Source organism: Oncorhynchus masou, chromosome 30 (genome assembly GCF_036934945.1).
Source record: "Oncorhynchus masou masou isolate Uvic2021 chromosome 30, UVic_Omas_1.1, whole genome shotgun sequence".
Taxonomy (NCBI): Eukaryota; Metazoa; Chordata; class Actinopteri; order Salmoniformes; family Salmonidae; genus Oncorhynchus; species Oncorhynchus masou.
Window position 1 is genome coordinate 32,565,306 of NC_088241.1, and position 13,664 is coordinate 32,578,969.

At 47.0% G+C, this 13,664-nt stretch overlaps 1 protein-coding gene across 4 annotated transcripts in view; it reads left to right on the forward strand.

Annotated features, from left to right (window-relative positions):
* Positions 1 to 13,661, forward strand: part of LOC135522538 (dnaJ homolog subfamily C member 13-like) — a 72,983-nt gene extending 59,322 nt beyond the window's left edge. For 2 of the 4 annotated variants that reach the window (XM_064948894.1, XM_064948896.1), the window contains 9 exons: positions 9,575 to 9,687; positions 9,856 to 10,025; positions 10,102 to 10,144; positions 10,409 to 10,582; positions 10,792 to 10,971; positions 11,286 to 11,426; positions 11,701 to 11,844; positions 12,007 to 12,106; positions 12,915 to 13,661. In XM_064948894.1, coding sequence (XP_064804966.1) covers positions 9,575 to 9,687; positions 9,856 to 10,025; positions 10,102 to 10,144; positions 10,409 to 10,582; positions 10,792 to 10,971; positions 11,286 to 11,426; positions 11,701 to 11,844; positions 12,007 to 12,106; positions 12,915 to 13,012 — 1,163 coding nt within the window. In that variant the 3' untranslated portion in view covers positions 13,013 to 13,661. Of the gene's footprint in view, positions 1 to 9,574; positions 9,688 to 9,855; positions 10,026 to 10,101; positions 10,145 to 10,408; positions 10,583 to 10,791; positions 10,972 to 11,285; positions 11,427 to 11,700; positions 11,845 to 12,006; positions 12,107 to 12,342; positions 12,448 to 12,914 lie in introns of those variants that run through there. The other 2 variants (XM_064948895.1, XM_064948897.1) reach the window with 2 other exon arrangements.
* The last annotated feature ends 3 nt before the right edge of the window (positions 13,662 to 13,664 follow it).

The window sequence follows — 13,664 nt, forward strand, 5'->3', positions numbered from 1 at the left end:
TATTTTTTATTTTATTTTTTATTTCACCTTTATTTATCCAGGTAGGCTAGTTGAGAACAAGTTCTCATTTGCAACTGCGACCTGGCCAAGATAAAGCATAGCAGTGTGAACAAATAACAACACAGAGTTACACATGGAGTAAACAATAAACAAGTCAATAACACAGTAGAAAAAAGAGTCTATATACATTGTGTGCAAAAGGCATGAGGAGGTAGGCAAATAATTTAAATTTTGCAGATTAACACTGGAGTGATAAATGATCAGATGGTTATGTACAGGTCGAGATATTGTTGTGCAAAAGAGCAGAAAAGTAAATAAATATAAACAGTAAGGGGATGAGGTTGGTAAAATTGGGTGGGCTATTTACCGATAGACTATGTACAGCTGCAGCGATCGGTTAGCTGCTCAGATAGCAGATGTTTGAAGTTGGTGAGGGAGATAAGTCTCCAACTTCAGCAATTTTTATTTTTATTTAATTTTATTGATTTTTTTATATATTTTTTATATTTCTTTTTTATTTTTTGGCAATTCGTTCCAGTCACAGGCAGCAGAGAACTGGAACGAAAGGCGGCCAAATGAGGTGTTAGACATTGTTAGCCCTAAAGCCAACTGTGAACTGTAACACCTTCTCACAAAGCAACTGTTTTGGTTATGCAGAGGTTGTTGATTCTGCACTTTAAAAGTCATCACTGCCAGCCCTAGTTTTTTGAACACAATTTCCCTACTATAACATAAGGGTGTATATACTAGTGTAACACTAGTGTTAGTCTAAAAGCAGCACAAGTCTCTGGAAATCTATTGGAGGAATGTAACACTATTCGTCCATGATGGTGGTGGAAAACGCTCTCTCCGGCTCTGCCCCAGAATCTTCAATTGGGTTAAGATCTGATGACTGAGAGACGCACACACACTTTAAACCTCCGATGCTCCTTTTGAGACTCCTCTTTCAAAGTCGGCCATCGTAGCCAAAATAATGGGCATTTTTATACATGACCAGATGTTAATTGCTTAATTAACTCAGGAACCCCACCTGTGTGGAAGCCCCTGCTTTATACTTTATATCCCTCATTTACTCAAATGTTTCTGCTATTTTGCAGTTACTTGTATCATCATCTGTTGTCATGGGTAACTCTCCAGGTATTGACAATAACGATTTTCCTCTTGTCGAAGACAAGTTAAAAAAATTAAAAAAATATGTCGGACAAGTAGAATATAGATTTAAGTTGTCAGAATGACAGGAGGGAGACGCCTGAAAATGTAGCCAAACTTTGAGACCTTGAATTACATAGTCATGTTTTACAAATATAATGAAGGATAGTTCAACTTTAATCTTAAAGGCTTGATTCTATCGACATATTCGAGGCAAGGTTCGTTCAGATAAAATGGTCACAACAGAACGGTTATGTACGGTGTTGCACACCGTACAGTACATAACCCACATTGAATCTGAGCAAGATGCAGTCAGCGTTTTGAAACTATTTAACCATAAACATACTGTTTAAAACCTGGAAATGTTATGTCATATTATGAAGCATGTCTTACCTTGTTTCAAAGTGGCCTAGCCAAAATAGAACCATAGAAATGTGGAGGGAATTATTTACAAACACTTAATATGCCCTTATACCAACATTTTTCTCATGTTCTCGTTATTTTATTGTCCAACAGCCAAATGCATAAATCCTAGTCATTAGTAGGCCTAACCAATGCTAGTTAATTCATGTTTAGATCTCCCCGCTTTCTTAATTTCGAACATATATTTTCATCTGTCAGCTGAAACTGCTTATGCGTGCGGTGCGCTTTTGAGAATGGTGTTTCCCCTCTGATTGCATTTTGGAACGTTTGAGCGTAGCCTACAGCCATGTGCACATTGTTGCGCTTATAATATGAAGAAATAAAACTTGATCAACATTTTCAGCTAACTGGTCTGATCTGTTTCATCAGCCTCATTGCTTTTTTAATTTTTTTTTATGTGGTTGTATGAATTTTGGATGCGTCATCCCAGAAACACTGGGCGCCGACAGAGATGGCCGCCTCGCTTCGCGTTCCTAGGAAACTATGCAGTTTTTTGTTTTTTTTTACGTGTTATTTCTTACATTAGTACCCCAGGTCATCTTAGGTTTCATTACATACAGTCGAGAAGAACTACTGAATATAAGATCAGCGTCAACTCACCATCAGTACGACCAAGAATATGACTTTCGCGAAGCGGATCCTGTGGTCTGCCTTTCACCCAGGACAACGGAATGGATCCCAGCCGGCGTCCCAAAAAAACGACTCCGTAAAAGAGGGAAACGAGGCGGTCTTCTGGTCAGACTCTGGAGACGGGCACATCGTGCACCACTCCCTAGCATTCTTCGCGCCAATGTCCAGTCTCTTGAGAACAAGGTTGATGAAATCCGAGCAAGGGTAGCATTCCAGAGGGACATCAGAGACTGTAACGTTCTTTGCTTCACGGAAACATGGCTCACTGGAGAGACGCTCTCGGAATCGGTGCAGCCAGCGGGTTTCTCCATCGCGCCGACAGAAACAAACATCTTTCTGGTAAGAAGAGGGGCGGGGGTGTATGCCTTATGACTAACGAGACGTGGTGTGATTACAGAAACATACAGCAACTCAAATCCTTCTGTTCACCTGATTTAGAATTCCTCACAATCAAATGTTGACCGCATTATCTACCAAGAGAATTCTCTTCGATTATAATTACATTTACATTTAAGTCATTTAGCAGACGCTCTTATCCAGAGCGACTTACAAATTGGTGAATTCACCTTCTGACATCCAGTGGAGCAGCCACTTTACAATAGTGCATCTAAATCATTTAAGGGGGGGGGGGGTGAGAAGGATTACATTATCCTATCCTAGGTATTCCTTGAAGAGGTGGGGTTTCAGGTGTCTCCGGAAGGTGGTGATTGACTCCGCTGTCCTGGCGTCGTGAGAGAGTTTGTTCCACCATTGGGGGGCCAGAGCAGCGAACAGTTTTGACTGGGCTGAGCGGGAACTGTACTTCCTCAGTGGTAGGGAGGCGAGCAGGCCAGAGGTGGATGAACGCAGTGCCCTTGTTTGGGTGTAGGGCCTGATCAGAGCCTGGAGGTACTGCGGTGCCGTTCCCCTCACAGCTCCGTAGGCAAGCACCATGGTCTTGTAGCGGATGCGAGCTTCAACTGGAAGCCAGTGGAGAGAGCGGAGGAGCGGGGTGACGTGAGAGAACTTGGGAAGGTTGAACACCAGACGGGCTGCGGCGTTCTGGATGAGTTGTAGGGGTTTAATGGCACAGGCAGGGAGCCCAGCCAACAGCGAGTTGCAGTAATCCAGACGGGAGATGACAAGTGCCTGGATTAGGACTTGCGCCGCTTCCTGTGTGAGGCAGGGTCGTACTCTGCGGATGTTGTAGAGCATGAACCTACAGGAACGGGCCACCGCCTTGATGTTAGTTGAGAACGACAGGGTGTTGTCCAGGATCACGCCAAGGTTCTTAGCGCTCTGGGAGGAGGACACAATGGAGTTGTCAACCGTGATGGCGAGATCATGGAACGGGCAGTCCTTCCCCGGGAGGAAGAGCAGCTCCGTCTTGCCGAGGTTCAGCTTGAGGTGGTGATCCGTCATCCACACTGATATGTCTGCCAGACATGCAGAGATGCGATTCGCCACCTGGTCATCAGAAGGGGGAAAGGAGAAGATTAATTGTGTGTCGTCTGCATAGCAATGATAGGAGAGACCATGTGAGGTTATGACAGAGCCAAGTGACTTGGTGTATAGCGAGAATAGGAGAGGGCCTAGAACAGAGGCCTGGGGGACACCAGTGGTGAGAGCGCGTGGCGAGGAGACAGATTCTCGCCACGCCACCTGGTAGGAGCGACCTGTCAGGTAGGACGCAATCCAAGCGTGGGCCGCGCCGGAGATGCCCAACTCGGAGAGGGTGGAGAGGAGGATCTGATGGTTCACAGTATCGAAGGCAGCCGATAGGTCTAGAAGGATGAGAGCAGAGGAGAGAGAGTTAGCTTTAGCAGTGCGGAGCGCCTCCGTGATACAGAGAAGAGCAGTCTCAGTTGAATGACTAGTCTTGAAACCTGACTGATTTGGATCAAGAAGGTCATTCTGAGAGAGATAGCGGGAGAGCTGGCCAAGGACGGCACGTTCAAGAGTTTTGGAGAGAAAAGAAAGAAGGGATACTGGTCTGTAGTTGTTGACATCGGAGGGGTCGAGTGTAGGTTTTTTCAGAAGGGGTGCAACTCTCGCTCTCTTGAAGACGGAAGGGACGTAGCCAGCGGTCAGGGATGAGTTGATGAGCGAGGTGAGGTAAGGGAGAAGGTCTCCGGAAATGGTCTGGAGAAGAGAGGAGGGGATAGGGTCAAGCGGGCAGGTTGTTGGGCGGCCGGCCGTCACAAGAAGCGAGATTTCATCTGGAGAGAGAGGGAGAAAGAGGTCAGAGCACAGGGTAGGGCAGTGTGAGCAGAACCAGCGGTGTCGTTTGACTTAGCAAACGAGGATCGGATGTCGTCGACCTTCTTTTCAAAATGGTTGACGAAGTCATCTGCAGAGAGGGAGGAGGGGGAGGGGGAGGAGGATTCAGGAGGGAGGAGAAGGTGGCAAAGAGCTTCCTAGGGTTAGAGGCAGATGCTTGGAATTTAGAGTGGTAGAAAGTGGCTTTAGCAGCAGAGACAGAGGAGGAAAATGTAGAGAGGGAGTGAAAGGATGCCAGGTCCGCAGGGAGGCGAGTTTTCCTCCATTTCCGCTCGGCTGCCCGGAGCACTGTTCTGTGAGCTCGCAATGAGCCACGGAGCGGGAGGGGAGGACCGAGCCGGCCTGGAGGATAGGGGACATAGAGAGTCAAAGTATGCAGAAAGGGAAGAGAGGAGGGTTGAGGAGGCAGAATCAGGAGATAGGTTGGAGAAGGTATGAGCAGAGGGAAGAAATGATAGGATGGAAGAGGAGAGAGTAGCGGGGGAGAGAGAGCGAAGGTTGGGACGGCGCGATACCATCCGAGTAGGGGCAGTGTGGGAAGCGTTGGATGAGAGCGAGAGGGAAAAGGATACAAGGTAGTGGTCGGAGACTTGGAGGGGAGTTGCAATGAGGTTAGTGGAAGAACAGCATCTAGTAAAGATGAGGTCGAGCGTATTGCCTGCCTTGTGAGTAGGGGGGGAAGGTGAGAGGGTGAGATCAAAAGAGGAGAGGAGTGGAAAGGAGGCGGCAGAGAGGAATGAGTCAAAGGTAGACGTGGGGAGGTTAAAGTCGCCCAGGACTGTGAGAGGTGAGCCGTCCTCAGGAAAGGAGCTTATCAAGGCATCAAGCTCATTGATGAACTCTCCGAGGAACCTGGAGGGCGATAAATGATAAGGATGTTAAGCTTGAAAGGGCTGGTAACTGTGACAGCATGGAATTCAAAGGAGGCGATAGACAGATGGGTAAGGGGAGAAAGAGAGAATGACCACTTGGGAGAGATGAGGATCCCGGTGCCACCACCCCGCTGACCAGAAGCTCTCGGGGTGTGCGAGAACACGTGGGCGGACGAAGAGAGAGCAGTAGGAGTAGCAGTGTTATCTGTGGTGATCCATGTTTCCGTCAGTGCCAAGAAGTCGAGGGACTGGAGGGAGGCATAGGCTGAGATGAACTCTGCCTTGTTGGCCGCAGATCGGCAGTTCCAGAGGCTACCGGAGACCTGGAACTCCACGTGGGTCGTGCGCGCTGGGACCACCAGATTAGGGTGGCCGCGGCCACGCGGTGTGGAGCGTTTGTATGGTCTGTGCAGAGAGGAAAGAACAGGGATAGATAGACACATAGTTGACAGGCTACAGAAGAGGCTACGCTAATGCAAAGGAGATTGGAATGACAAGTGGACTACACGTCTCGAATGTTCAGAAAGTTAAGCTTACGTAGCAAGAATCTTATTGACTAAAATGATTGAAATGATACAGTACTGCTGGAGTAGGCTAGCTGGCAGTGGCTGCGTTGTTGACACTACACTAATCAAGTCGTTCCGTCGAGTGTAATAGTTTCTACAGTGCTGCTATTCGGGGGCTAGCTGGCTAGCTAGCAGTGATTACGTTACGTTAAAAGAACGACAATAGCTGGCTAGCTAACCTAGAAAATCGCTCTAGATTACACAATTGTCTTAGATACAAAGACGGCTATGTAGCTAGCTAGCTACGATCAAACAAATCAAACCGTTGTACTGTAATGAAGTGAAATGAAAATGTGATACTACCTGTGGAGCGAAGCGGAATGTTGACCGGGTTGTTGAAGTTTAATTCGGTAGACGTTGGCTAGCTAGCTAGCAGTATCTCCTACGTTAAGGACGACAAATAGCTGGCTAGCTAACCTCGGTAAATTAAGATAATCACTCTAAGTCTACACACTCTAAACTACACAATTATCTTGGATACGAAGACAGCAAAGACAACTATGTAGCTAGCTAACACTACACTAATCGAGTCGTTCAGTTGAGTGTAATAGTTTCTACAGTGCTAGTAGACGGTAGACGTTAGCTAGCTGCTGGGCAGATAGCAGTGTAGACTACGTTAGGACGACGAAATACGATAATTACGCAATTATCTTTGATACAAAGACGGCTATGTAGCTAGCTAAGAAGAAATTGCTAAGATTAGACAAATCAAACCGTTGTACTATAATGAAATGTAATGGAAAAGTTATACTACCTGCGGACCGAAGTGTAGATGCGACCGCTCGCTCCAACCCGGAACCGGAAAAAAAAACAATTTAGGGAGTCTCACAGCCGTATATATTCCCCCCCAAGCAGACACATCGATGGCTCTGAACGAACTTTATTTGACTCTTTGCAAACTGGAATCCATACATCCTGAGGCTGCATTCATTGGAGCTGGGGATTTTAACAAGGCTAATCTGAAAACAAGACTCCCTAAATTGTATCAGCATATCGATTGCGCAACCAGGGCTGGCAAAACCTTGGATCATTGTAATTCTAACTTCCGCGACGCATATAAGGCCCTGCCCCGCCCTCCTTTCGGAAAAGCTGACCACGACTCCATTTTGCTGATCCCTGCCTACAGACAGAAACTAAAACAAGAAGCTCCCACGCTGAGGTCTGTCCAACGCTGGTCCGACCAAGCTGATTCCACACTCCAAGACTGCTTCCATCACGTGGACTGGGATATGTTTCGTATTGCGTCAGACAACAACATTGACGAATATGCTGATTCGGTGTGCGAGTTCATTAGAACGTGCGTTGAGGATGACGTTCCCATAGCAACGATTAAAACATTCCCAAACCAGAAACCGTGGATTGATGGCAGCATTCGCGTGAAACTGAAAGCGCGAACCACTGCTTTTAATCAGGGCAAGGTGACTGGTAACATGACCGAATACAAACAGTGCAGCTATTCCCTCCGCAAGGCTATCAAACAAGCAAGCGTCAGTATAGAGACAAAGAATCTCAATTCAACGGCTCAGACACGAGGTATGTGGCAGGGTCTACAGTCAATCACGGACTACAAAAAGAACCAGCCCAGTCACGGACCAGGATGTCTTGCTCCCAGGCAGACTAAATAACTTTTTTTCCCCGCTTTGATGACAATACAGTGCCACTGACATGGCCTGCAACAAACATGCAGACTCTCCTTCACTGCAGTCGAGGTGAGTAAAACATTTAAACGTGTTAACCCTCGCAAGGCTGCAGGCCCAGACGGCATCCCCAGCCGCGCCCTCAGAGCATGCGCAGACCAGCTGGCTGGTATGTTTACGGACATATTCAATCAATCCCTATCTCAGTCTGCTGTTCCCACATGCTTCAAGAGGGCCACCATTGTTCCTGTTCCCAAGAAAGCTAAGGTAACTGAGCTAAACGACTACCGCCCCGTAGCACTCACTTCCGTCATCATGAAGTGCTTTGAGAGACTAGTCAAGGACCATATCACCTCCACCCTACCTGACACCCTAGACCCACTCCAATTTGCTTTCCGCCCAAATAGGTCCACAGACGATGCAATCTCAACCACACTGCACACTGCCCTAACCCATCTGGACAAGAGGAATACCTATGTGAGAATGCTGTTCATCGACTACAGCTCGGCATTTAACACCATAGTACCCTCCAAGCTCGTCATCAAGCTCGAGACCCTGGGTCTCGACCCCGCCCTGTGCAACTGGGTACTGGACTTCCTGACGGGCCGCCCCCAGGTGGTGAGGGTAGGCAACAACATCTCCACCCCGCTGATCCTCAACACTGGGGCCCCACAAGGGTGCGTTCTGAGCCGTCTCCTGTACTCCCTGTTCACCCACGACTGCGTTTGCGGACGACACAACAGTGGTAGGCTTGATTACCAACAACGACGAGACTGCCTACAGGGAGGAGGTGAGTGTGGTGTCAGGAAAATAACCTCACACTCAACATCAACAAAACTAAGGAGATGATTGTGGACTTCAGGAAACAGCAGAGGGAACACCCCCCTATCCACATCGATGGAACAGTAGTGGAGAGAGTAGCAAGTTTTAAGTTCCTCGGCATACACATCACAGACAAACTGAATTGGTCCACTCACACAGACAGCATCGTGAAGAAGGCGCAGCAGCGCCTCTTCAACCTCAGGAGGCTGAAGAAATTCGGCTTGTCACCAAAAGCACTCACAAACTTCTACGGATGCACAATCGAGAGCATCCTGGCGGGCTGTATCACCGCCTGGTACGGCAACTGCTCAGCCCACAACCGTAAGGCTCTCCAGAGGGTAGTGAGGTCTGCACAACGCATCACCGGGGGCAAACTACCTGCCCTCCAGGACACCTACACCACCCGATGTTACAGGAAGGCCATAAAGATCATCAAGGACAACAACCACCCGAGCCACTGCCTGTTAACCCTGCTATCATCCAGAAGGCGAGGTCAGTACAGGTGCATCAAAGCTGGGACCGAGAGACTGAAAAGCAGCTTCTATCTCAAGGCCATCAGACAGTTAAACAGCAACCACTAACATTGAGTGGCTGCTGCCAACACACTGACTCAACTCCAGCCACTTTAATAATGGGAATTGATGGGAAATTATGTAAAATATATCACTAGCCACTTTAAACAATGCTACCTAATATAATGTTTACATACCCTACATTATTCATCTCATATGTATACACTGTACTCTATCATCTACTGCATCTTTATGTAATACATGTATCACTAGCCACTTTAACTATGCCACTTTGTTTACATACTCATCTCATATGTATATACTGTACTTGATACCATCTACTGTATCTTGCCTATGCTGCTCTGTACCATCACTCATTCATATATCTTTATGTACATATTCTTTATCCCCTTACACTTGTGTATAAGACAGTAGTTGTGGAATTGTTAGTTAGATTACTTGTTGGTTATTACTGCATTGTCGGAACTAGAAGCACAAGCATTTCGCTACACTCGCATTAACATCTGCTAACCATGTGTATGTGACAAATAAAATTTGATTTGAACTGTCCCAGAGTTCGTTTTGAACCATAGACATATTTATTTTTATCATCCCAGGAAAGAGCTTCACTTTTAGCCACTTGTCCTTTGGACAAGTAGGACAGATTTTTCATGTCAAACTCTGCCCTCCCCCTCTTCCTCCAGGTGCATTGATCTACCTACTGGACCTCTTCTGTAACTCCACCCACCCCCAGGTGCGCTCCCAGACGGCTGAGCTCTTCTCCAAGATGACCTCAGACAAGCTGGTTGGGCCAAAGGTCAGTCAGTATCCTTGCGTGGCTTGCCATAGGAAGAGAGTGATCACTCTGTAGAGAATACTTTAGCTCTGCATCCCAAATGGCACCTTATTCACTATATATTGCACTACTTTTTGGCTAGGGCCCTGTTTTCTTTCTCCCTCATCCCTATCCCTCTCTCCCCCTCAGGTGCGTCTGACTCTGATGCGTTTCCTGCCCGGCGTGTTCATGGACGCTATGCGGGACAACGCGGAGGCGGCGGTGCACATCTTCGAGGGGACACATGAGAACCCCGAGCTCATCTGGAACGATGGCTCTCGGGAGACTGTCTCCACCACCGTCCGGGAGATGATGCTCGAGTACGCAAACTTTCTCTCTTATTGACCATGTGATTTGTATCTTTTGTCTCATGTTTTTATCCCTTTTACTCTGCAGGCACTTTAAGCAGCAAAAGGATAATCCTGATGTTAGCTGGAGAGTAAGTTCATTCAATTCAATAAATGGAGCCATATTCATGTAAATGTGACAGCCTCGGGACATTTAAGTTGATCTTATCCTATCCTCACTGCTACTGTACACTTCTATCAGTCTGAGAGGTCCTGTTTTGCAGGTGAATACTTTTCGCTGTGTAGTAAACCGTGAATAAGGTGACCTGAGAAATGCCCAAAGGAATCAGCGTAAACAACAGTAATTACATTAATTACATGGTGTGTTAATATTACAATGTTAACTGTGTTTGCAGCTGCCAGAGGAGTTCACGGTGGCATATGGGGACGGGCAGGGTGAGCTAGCGGTGGGTGGAGTCTTCCTGCGTATCTTCATCGCTCAGCCGGGCTGGGTGCTTCGCAAACCCCGGGAGTTTCTAGTGTCCCTCCTGGAGACCATTACTGAGCTATTTGAGACTAACAATCCCAATGTGAGGACATGCGCACATTCATATCCTTGCCACCATGAAATTATCTCACTGAGTGAATTAAAGCACATTTCTCACACACAGACACATTTCCTGTAACTGAGCAGGAAACTATCTATTGTCATCTCATAAAAGATCCTGTACAGAATATCCAATTCTATGCTTGTACTCTAACATCTCAATTTCTAACCATCACTGCTCATTTCCAACAGGGTGAGGCCCTGGAGACAGTTACCACAGCGGCAGTGTGTTTGTTCAGCACCCAGACACAGCTGTGTGATCAGGTCCCTCCCCTGGGACACCTGCACCGCATCCTGGCAGCACTGACCCACAAGAACAACGCAGTGCCCAAGAGCTCTATCCGCCTCATCCACGTGCTCTCAGATAATGAGGTGAGTTCACAGTCTATGGTGGCTTTCCACAACATGAGATGATATTCTATATGACAGACAGGGTGACCAGATCGACCATAAGCTAGTTTAGCAAGCTATGATTGTATTAATGTAGCTGTATAACTACGACCAAGTCAACTTTAACTACATATAGAGTCTACAATAGTCTTGATTTGATTGTAATGAGGTCAACAATCTTCCCATGTACACTAAATCTGTTATATATTTATTTTTGTCAAACTTAGAAGTGTATAGCAAGTCTAATGCTGTGTTTTTGTGTGTCTGTTTGTGTACACGTGTATGTGCGCTCGCAGCAATGTGTGCGCTCTATGGCGTCTCTGGAGACCATCGGTCCTCTGATGAGTGGGATGAAGATGAGGGCGGACATGGCAGGACTGGCCTGTGAGGCGCTGAACCGCATGTTCCAGAGAGAGCAGACAGACCTCGTGTCTCAGGTTGCTCATCTGTCATTTGTTGAGTCCCAAATGACACACTATTCTTTATGCAGTGCACTAATTTTGGCCAGGGCCCATAGTTCTCTGATCAGAAGTAGTACACTATATAGGGATTAGGGTACCATTTGAGGTTAACACAGTTACATTTTCTCAACATTTTTTCCCCCTGTTTATTCCTTAGGGGAAAATACAGGGTGTGCTTGCGTTCGACCCTTTTTTACTTGTTATTCCATGTCATTTGAGTGTTTTTATGGGTTCCTACATGCACACACAGGCCCTCCGAGTGGAGTTGGTGCCGTACCTCCTGCGGCTACTGGAAGGAATTGGACTGGAGACCTTAGACAACCCCTCGGCCACCAAGGCTCAGATCGTCAAGGCTCTCAAGTCCATGACACGCAGTCTGCACTATGGAGAACAGGTTAGGCACCACGACTATGTCAATCAATATATCAATCCGTATATCAACAATATATTGCAGTACTTACTGTGTGTCATTTCCCCTCGGGACATTTAAGTTGATCTTATCCTATCCTCACTGTTACTGTACACTTCTATCAGTCTGAGAGGTCCTGTTTTGCAGGTGAATGAAATCCTGAATCAGTCCACTGTGTGGAGTGCCTTCAAAGACCAGAAGCATGACCTGTTCATCTCCGAGTCCCAGACTGCAGGGTACATCACAGGTGGGGATGTAATCCACAGACACGCACAGTATATTAAGCACTACAAAGCGGGGGCATTGTACAAACCCAATCTGAATCCCTTCATTCTACTATGCTTCCATTGAGCACTTTGTGGCTGCTGACTCCTCACTTAGTGCCTCTCAGCCTTATACCCTCCTCCCTACTTTTCCTCTCTGTTCTCCTCTCTTCCTCCTGTTCTTTCCCTTTGTCTTCCTCCACGTTTCCTTCTTACTCAGGTGTGTCCACTCCCTCTCTCATGGCGGCCAGCAGCCCCCTGCGGACCGGGCTGTAGTTTCCTATGCATGGTCCTCCCAGCACTCCTCTCTTTGCTCTGACTGCAGGTAGACTTTGTCCTTGCTCCCCCACCCACCCTCCCTCCACTCCTTTTCCTGTGGCCCTCCATCTTGTGCCACTGCTCAGTTTTTCCATTTCCACTTTCCCAAACACATCTCATCTTCAGATATGGATTGGAAAAACACAATGGCTGTATTACTGTAGCACAAGTCAATGAGGGAATCCTTTGAACCAGTGATGAGGAAGCCCTTAATAAAGTCAACAGTGGCAATATGCTTGCTGATGGTTTAAGTAGCAATCGTTCATATACTCGTATGCCATCTCCACTACCACCTCTCACACCGCCGGCCCTGTAACATAACATAATAACCACACAATGTAACATCTTCAACAGATAATCTAGTGTTGACCTCAGTCCTTACCACTCATCTTGTGCATTCAATTTCAGTGGTCAGCCTTGAGCATTCCTCAGTCTCTCATCCCCTGACTCTTTTTGTTTGGCTGTCTCCTTCAGGTCCAGGAGTCGCTGGCTACCTTACAGCAGGAACCGGCTCCACAGTGCTGCCCAGCATTCCGCCCCCTGTGGACAATGACATTGGAGACTCAGGCTGAAAGACTGACTGACACGCTGACTGAGAGAAGTGCTCAGCCCTCTAGACTGATCTGCTGCTCCAAGGCTGCAGCTCAGACTGCTCAGCTCCACGGAAGAGGGAGGATGGAGAGGGGCCATCCGACTGTCCCCAAAATGTCCTTCGTCGCCACACCTTCAAAATGTCACGGTCCTTTCCCCTGCCCGCTCCAAACAGCACTCAGTCTTCGTAAAACCGTCTTAAAGCAAATTATAAAACTTGTCGTCAACCTTCGATTTTTGTTTTTGTGCTCCTTTGTGTCTTCCAATGAGACAACACATAGTTTACTTTTATATGAATATATTTTTTACTCTTAATTTTTGTGGATTTAAAGACAAACAGACCTGTCTCGCATTCTCTTCTTCCTTTCCTCCATCATGCCTGGTCTCACTACCCTGCCTGGTCACACACATCCTCACACCCCCCAGTCCTGAAGGAGGGTACTCTATCTGGCCTGGACATGTGATCACTGACTGAAAAAATATACACTTTAATCTTCACTTACCTGTTCGCAGGAGGCATCGAAAACATTTCCTAAATGTATGTTGTTTTGGTGTCGTATGGAAAAGGTTGAAGAAAGAATTGTAAGAATTAACTCACAGAATTATGGTGAATTAAGACTGCCCTTTTTGAAG